The sequence below is a fragment of the Cebus imitator genome, unplaced genomic scaffold, assembly GCF_001604975.1.
Source record: "Cebus imitator isolate Cc_AM_T3 unplaced genomic scaffold, Cebus_imitator-1.0 Scaffold309, whole genome shotgun sequence".
Classification (NCBI taxonomy): Eukaryota; Metazoa; Chordata; class Mammalia; order Primates; family Cebidae; genus Cebus; species Cebus imitator.
In genome coordinates, this window is record NW_016107624.1 from 1,246,230 (window position 1) to 1,254,366 (window position 8,137).

Here is an 8,137-nt window from a genome sequence, read left to right on the forward strand (position 1 = left end):
CAACCTCCACCTCCTGGGCTCAAGCAATTCTCCTGCCTCAGCCTCCCGAGTAGCTGGGACTACAGGCGTGCGCCACCATGCCCAGCTAATTTTTGTAATTTTAGTAGAGACGGGGTTTCACCATGTTGACCAGGATGGTCTCGATCTCTTGACGTGATCCACCCGCCTCGGCCTCCCGAAGTGCTGGGATTACAAGCATGAGCCACCGCGCCCGGCCGACTATCCTTTTTCTAGCTACACCAGCCCTATGCAGTTTACTTAGATGTTCATTCTGTATTTTCTCATCTGTAAAACTGCAAGTTGCCATACACAGTTATTGTGAAGATACAATGAAATAATGAATATGAAAACATTTTGTCCAACATCAGATGAAAAATAGGCTTTGAATCTTCTCTTCTTTTTTTCCTTCCATTCTCTTTCTCCCTCCTTATGTTTTTAGACTCACAAGTGTCACAGAACTGGTCCCTTTGAAAAACAGTATGTTGGTAGCTAAGACTTTCCTGATTACATTTAGCCAGGATTTTGTTTTCCAGTCAGGTTGTGCACAGCCTGAGGCTTCATCATATTGCTTCTGACAACTTTGTGGCAGGCAGCAATAGCTGGCCAGCATTTGGTTTATAGTACTCAAGTTCCTTATAATGCCTTGCAGATGCTTCTTAAGCAGCACAGTGAGGGTTCCATAGTTAAACCCACTGAATCCTTCTAGGAGCTTGCAGAGCTAGAAACTGCCCTCCAGGAGCAGCATGAAGTGAATGCATCTTTGCAGCAGACCCAGGGAGATCTCAGTGCCTATGAAGCTGAGCTAGAGGCTCGGCTAAACCTAAGGGATGCTGAAGCCAACCAGCTCAGGGAAGAGTTGGAAAAAGTAACAAGACTTACCCAGGTAAGTAGGAGCATGAAGCCAATGAGAAACTAAGTACCCTGTGCCTTAAGATACCATCATTCCTTTATTTATGTCTTAATTTAAGATTAGGCATTTTAATACAGTATATATGGAGTGATGAGGAAGTCACAATTTTGGAGTCAGACATTCTGAGTGCTAATACTACCCCTGTGTGAACATGGGCAAATCAGTTCATAGCTCTGAGCCTCCCAGCCTGGTCCTCCTCTGTAAAATGGCTTATGGGGAAAATAAATGAGATAATGGACTTGAAAGCACCTGGCAGTTGATAATAAATGCTAGTTTTTCCTTCTTAGAACAGGTTTAAGAGACCTCTTTTAGGTTGATGGTAAGTTGTAGTTTGCTGTCTCCTTTTAGGGTAAGTTGAAAGATCCACCTAGTTAAAATTATACTTGCAAATTACAGAAAACATATCCAATAAATATTTATTGATTGACCATTGAGGGCCAGGTGCTGTGGATTCTCTAGGAAAAGCACAGACATGGTCGCCATCCTGTGGAACTGACAGGTGGAACAGGTGTGGGAAAAAGACAGGGACAGGATTCTTTGGCTAAGGAGGAAGTAGTCAGAAAAGACCACCCTATAGAAATGATGTTTCAGCTGATGGCTGATGGATGAGTAGGATTTGGCCATGCAGAGGGGACAGAGTGAAAAGGGATAAAGTTAAGATATGTGTATTCTAGGCAGAGCAGTAAGGAGAGAGAGCATATAGTACATTTGAAGTGCTGAAAGTATGCCTCCAGGATGCCAGGAGCAGGGGGAGGAGTGGGAAAAGAGAATGAGAGGTAAAGGCAGAGAGGCAGGCAGAGCCCAGTTATAATATATTCTTTATCAGATTAAAAATACAATTTATTAGCCAGATGGGCTGCATCTTCTTTCAGGAAACCCACCTTAACCTTTCCTTTCTGCCTGCTGAAAATCTGGGTTCAGGACTCTACATTGGTTTTCCCATAACCTGTACACAATAAAGCTGTTTGTCATGTGTATGATGATCATCTGTTTAGATGATCCTAGATGATCTGTTTGTTTTACCCCAGCTAGACTCAGAGCTCAGTCAATACTCAGATTATATCTGTTTGTTTCTGCTTTTTCAGTGCCTGGCACATGAGAAGCATCAATATGTGCTTATTTGGTGAAAATGAAATAAAATAAGATACTTTGAATTTCAGGAATGCATGTAAAAATAATTCATTATGATTAGAAAAGGAACTAGAAATTGGTCTCACCCTAGAGATTCTCATCTAAAAAATCTGAGATGGAGTTTAAGCATCTGCATTTTTAACAGGCATAACTAGTGTTGATGCAGTTTTTTGTTGCTGGTGGTTTGTTTTTGGTTTTTTTTTTTGAGATGGAGTTTTGCTCTTGTTGCCCAGGCTGGAGTGCAATGGTGCAATGTTGCTCACTGCAATCTCCGCGTCTTGGGTTCAAGCGATTCTGTTGCGTCAGCCTCCCGAGTAGTTGGGATTACAGGCATGCGCCACCACGCTCGGCTAATTTTTTATTTTTAGTAGAGACAAGGTTTCTCCATGTTGGTCAGGCTGGTCTTGAACTCCTGACCTCAGGTGATCCGCCCACCTTGGCCTCTCAAAGTGCTGGGATTACAGGCGTGAGCTGCCGCGCCCTGCCAATACAGTTTTTTTGAGGACCACAGTTTGAGAAATACTGGTCTAAAGGAAAGGAGAGCAATAATTGTTGGATCACTTGCAGAGAGCTTTTAAAGGTAGGTGGTTTGGCCCACCCTTGAAGATCCTGATTTGGTATAATTGAGCTGAGCTGATTCTGATACTTAATCCTTCTTAAGTGTTACTAATAGTTTAAGGATTGTGTGAAAAAATTATCTTTGGTTTTTAAATTTGGGAGTACGAACATAAAATTGAGTTGTAAAACTATAGCTAGTAAGGGATTTTGTGTAATGTAAATTTATTTGTGCCTTTTAAAATCACAAATTATTGCTATTTCATACTTTCATGTCATTGCTTCTTATGGTGACAGGTAGAACAGTCAGCCCTTAAAGCAGAACTTGAGAAGGAAAGGCAAGCCCTGAAGAATGCTCTTGGAAAAGCCCAGTTCTCAGAAGAAAAGGAGCAAGAGAATAGTGAGCTGCATGCAAAACTTAAACACCTGCAGGTAGAGATTTGTTGCTTTAGAACACATTCTTACACAGAATACCCAAAGATGATGATATCTTTAGTCAGGCACTTAGCAGCCTGCTCTAAGCAACTTGAATTACTAGAAAAAAAGGAATTCTGGGAGGAGCAGCACCGTAGCCCCTGTTCTCTTGTGACCATGGTTTTAAGATTATTATTTGTGAATCTCCTTTTGTTTTTATGATGGTGCGAAGACATAGAGGCAGTATCAGTAGTAAACGATATGCCGTGTAAACTCATGGGCAAAAGCAGTATCTTGCATTTCTTCTAAAAGCAGATTTGTCACCAGATCAAACTAAAATGATCAGATTGGTGCATTCCTCTTCCACTGAAATATCTTTGTAATTATCCAGGAATTTAACTAGAGTGGGTTGCAGTGGGATTTCTTATCTGTAAACAGTTTTTCACGATCCTCAAAGGATGCTATTAAAAATATAACCACTTTTTGTGGGAATGTGTGACAATATTTTTGTAGCTGTTCTCACAGTAATCTGCTGAACAAACTGCAGGAAAAACAGGTGGATAAGATTTTTCAGATAATTAAACTCCCAAAAAAGACAGATGTCTGAACAAACAAGTACCTGAATCAATACTCAGGTCTCCAAATCTATAAGGTCAGGGGCCGCTTGACTAGCTGAGATGGTAGCTGTTATCACCAGAAATAAAAGGGCAGAGTTTATGTGGCTTGGAGGAAGAGTTCCAAAATAAACCACGCAGGGGGATTTGAGAGAAATAAGACAAAGCTCACCCAAATTTTCTCTTCTTCTAACACTTCAAATATTTGTTCCTCGAAGTTTAAGGAAATCTAATAACCTATAATTTAATTTTTACTGCTCTCAGTTCCACTTCTGAAGCAAGTATCATAAAAGATATACATGTTTTCCATTACTGTGTGAGGTGTGTGTGTGTGTTGGTTCTTGAGTTATCATTTTCCATTTTTAGTATAGAAGTTTTCATATAATCACAAAAACAGAATAGCTATGACCCTTTATTTACCCATTTCCCAACCTAAATAGTTGTCAACATCCATTGTTAAATTTTGTCCACCTCTTTTGTAGCTGGAATATTTTAAAGAAAAATGTCATACATCTTTCTTTACCCACCAATACTTCAGTGTATATCTCTTACAGAAAAGGACTAATACATGTTCTTTGGGGGCCTTCTCCTCCAAAGTAGAAAGTGAAGTCAGCTTTCTAGAATACTGACCTGTGTTGTGGGACTACCTTAGTTAGAACTAGATTCTTTGGTTACTTGGCCAACTAACCTCCTGAGTACTAGTTAAACCCATTCTGCATTTCTTTGTCAGAAATCATTTAGTTGCATTGAACCAAAACCTACTCACACGAGCTCAAGAAAGGAGACAGCTTGCTAGGAACCAGAGGGGCTCTATCAGCCTTTCATGTTGAAATAGGGGCTCTCTCATTTCTCTTTTTCCATCTCTCCGAGCATCGTATGTGGCTCAGCATAGACCCCAGCCCTGAGTTGACATATTTTCAGGTCCAGCATTTATATAGCCTTGCTGTACTGAATCTTGCTTCAAATTATGGAGAGAATGAGAACCTGTTTTCTGGCTAGAAGTTGTATTGACTGGCCTCGAGTCAGTTGATCTGTGGCCAGGATTAGATAGTATTACAGAAAGGGCTGCCTTGGAGCAATGGGCATGAACAGTTTATAGGTAAAGAGGACTCCAGATAAAACAGGCACTTCAAGCATATTAATTGAATTCTAAATTCTTCATTTTCGTTAACACTATTACACTGAGTTTGAAGTAGATTAATGATAGGGAAATTTTAGGAATTTCTTTTTACTTGAAAGAGGCATTGTCTGAATTTAGTTCTGTGGTCTAGAAATGTTTGTTAGTTTGTCAGTAGTGAAAATATACTGACATGTAATAGATAATCCCTATTTCATCCCCGTCCATAGGATGACAATAATTTGTTAAAACAGCAACTTAAAGATTTCCAGAATCACCTTAACCATGTGGTTGATGGTTTGGTTCGTCCAGAAGAAGTGGCAGCTCGTGTGGATGAGCTAAGAAGAAAACTGAAATTAGGAGCTGGAGAAATGAAGTAAGGAAAAAGCAAGACCTCCAAGTCTAGAGTGGGCCTCACAACTTGAGAGTTGTGAGTGTGAAGTTCAATGATAAACTCACTTTTCTAAGTTCTATTAATGACAAATTTCTTTTGTAATGTTCTCCTTATGTTGTTTACATGACTGAGACAAAAGATTGTTTAATTTAATTTTATTTTATTTATTTGTTTATTTATTTACTTTTTTGAGATGGAGTTTCACTCTTGTTACCCAGGCTGGAATGCAATGGTGCAATCTCGGCTCACCGCAACCTCCACCTCCTGGGTTCAGGCAATTCTCCTGCCTCAACCTCCTGAGTAGCTGGGATTACAGGCACACGCCACCATGCCCAGCTAATGTTTTGTATTTTTAGTAGAGACGGGGTTTCACCATGTTGACCAAGATGGTCTCAATCTCTTGACCTCGTGATCCACCCACCTCGACCTCCCAAAGTGCTGGGATTACAGGCTTGAGCCACCGCGCCGGGCAATTTAATTTTATTTTTAAGAGGGAGTCTCACTCTTTCACCCAAGCTGGAATGCAGTGGCACAATCTCAGCTTACTGCAACCTCTGTCCCCCGGGGTTCAAGAGATTCTCCTGCCTCAGCCTCCTGAGTAACTGGGATTACAGGCACCTGCCACCATGCCCAGCTAATTTTTGTATTTTTAGTAGAGACAGGGTTTCACCATCTTGGCCAGGCTGGTCTTAAACTACTGACCTTGTGATCCACCTGCCTCGGCCTCCAAAGTGCCGGGATTACAGGTGTGAGACTCATGCCTAGCTGATTGTTTAATTTTAATTGTCTGCCACTGATTGTTTTTACATTTTGGATCTTTATTTATTTATTTATTTATTTATTGGTATTTAAGAGAAATTTTTGGTTTTTAAGAGTAATTCTTTCTTGAAAGTTCATTATATTTGGTCAGGAAGTAGAGCCACATTATACATTTTAAATAGAGAAGAAACATCATAAGAAAACAATTATTTCAAATATATGAAATGGACATTCTTGGAGCAAATATCGTTAGACTGATATGAGCCCATGTTTTCAGAGTGGCAGCAGTCATTTGATAAAACAATAATTTGCACTTAGGAGATGCTCAGTAAATTGCTATAGCTTGACACTAGTCCCTCCACACAGCTCTTTTTACTCTAGAGCTAATGTTAACAGCATGTTTGCATCTAGCATCAAAAATAAAATTTCACATTTATACCATTTTTTCACCCTCTTTACTAGCATCCATAGTCCTTCAGATGTCTTGGGGAAAAGTCTTGCTGACTTACAGAAACAATTCAGTGAAATTCTTGCACATTCCCAGTGGGAAAGAGAGGAAGCACAAGTTAGAGAGAGAAAACTCCAAGAAGAAATGGCTCTGCAGCAAGAGAAACTGGCAACTGGACAAGAAGAGTTCAGGCAGGCCTGTGAGAGAGCCCTAGAAGCAAGAGTAAGAAAAGGGCAAGAGGCAGCTGGAGGGAAGTGTTTGACAAATGTTAATGTTTTTCAGCAAATTACAATGCCTCCTTTGTCATGTAAATACAGCATAATTGTTATTTTCACTTATAACAAGTCAAGCTAGGTGTGACTAAAATTCAACCCTGAATGTGATTATAATGTCAAAGTTAGGCTTGTTTGTGATATTGTATTTTCCTTGATTTGGAAGCAAAGTCAAGTTATTTTATAACAGGCAGGTAAATAATGCCACATTCCCTAGAGTGTGGTGTGTTGCCAGAATCTGGTATTTTTTGATGATAATTCAAATGACTCCTAGAGAGCATTCAAGATAAAACCATTCCTGACAACTCATTATTAAAAAATTAACTTTTGGTTAAGATCAAGTGTAATATCTGTTCTTATCAGTTTAATAGGTGATACATCCTCTATCCGAGGACAACATATTAAATGTATTTTTGGAGCAGGGAGATGGAATAGGAGCTTGCTCCATCCACTCCACGCATCGACCTGGTATTGCAGTACTTCCAGGAACTGTGCACCCTCTCGGGGGATGCAATTGGTTTACAAAATTAGAAATCAGGGTACTCCCATTTAAAAAAAGAATTTAAGTTATAGCCTGTAGTAAAATAGATGATATTTCTATAAAAAGTTTTTATTTTGCTGAAAACATATTTTGCCTAAAAATCATTCTTGAAATTTTATTTCTTCACAGATTAATTTTGATAAGAGGCAACATGAAGCAAGAATCCAGCAACTGGAGAATGAAATTCACTATTTGCAAGAAAATCTAAAAAGTATGGAGGAAATCCAAGGCCTTACAGATCTCCAACTTCAGGAAGCCGATGAAGAGAAGGAGAGAATTCTGACCCAACTCCGAGAGTTAGAGAAAAAGGTAGGGAAGGCTTGGAAAATGAGTCACATAAGTACCTGCTGCCAGTGTCCTGCCCGCTGGCAATCAGGTCAGCTGAGATGAGTGCGATCCATAATCACCTCTGGCTGCATTGCTGGCACGGTGCTGAACCTTACCTAGGTGGGACCTGGATGCATGTCATCGAATCAAGACCTTAAGACCAGGTGTCATGGTAGATGGAAACAAGAGAATTGGGAATATAAGGGGAGAGTTTTGAGTTAATTAGGTGGTACTTAACAAATGATATTGGGAGGAGTTTGACTCCTTTGAAACCTCTTGTCCAACTGGACACATCCATGGGAAATTACTTTTAAACTCCTCATCATCCTTTCTAATACCCTGGCCTCTCCTTGATGGCTTGTCTCTATTCCACCTCAACCATCTACTCCCATTGTCACATTCTGGATCTTGTGAAGTTTTAAAAATTGCACCTACCTCTGAAATCACAAACTGAAGTGTCTTGTTCTGGTCATAACCGTTTATCTTGCCGACATCCACACACTAAAAATTTATCAACCTTTTTGAGCTTCCAATTCATTAGCCCTACCCCCCACCTTTGCTATTTGTTAAGCCCGTGTCTTTACTTACTTCCTTGTCCAACTTAAATTTCATGATCTACCAACTATAACTTTTTCTTTCTTTCTTTCTTTCTTTT

General features: G+C 39.8%; 1 protein-coding gene and 1 non-coding gene across 9 annotated transcripts in view; both read left to right on the forward strand.

Moving 5' to 3' along the window:
• Window positions 1-8,137, forward strand: part of CNTRL (centriolin) — a 98,155-nt gene that overhangs the window by 51,697 nt on the left and 38,321 nt on the right. For 7 of the 8 annotated variants that reach the window (XM_017503304.2, XM_017503306.2, XM_017503307.2 and 4 more), the window contains 5 exons: window positions 707-883; window positions 2,894-3,028; window positions 4,972-5,117; window positions 6,357-6,564; window positions 7,285-7,464. In XM_017503304.2, the coding sequence (XP_017358793.1) occupies window positions 707-883; window positions 2,894-3,028; window positions 4,972-5,117; window positions 6,357-6,564; window positions 7,285-7,464 (846 nt within the window). The remainder of the gene's footprint in view (window positions 1-706; window positions 884-2,893; window positions 3,029-4,971; window positions 5,118-6,356; window positions 6,565-7,284; window positions 7,465-8,137) is intronic. The other variant, XM_037729515.1, reaches the window with a different exon arrangement.
• LOC119467605 lies at window positions 6,935-7,116 on the forward strand. Its single transcript, XR_005196148.1, has one exon. It is a non-coding gene; the product is annotated as a U2 spliceosomal RNA (small nuclear RNA).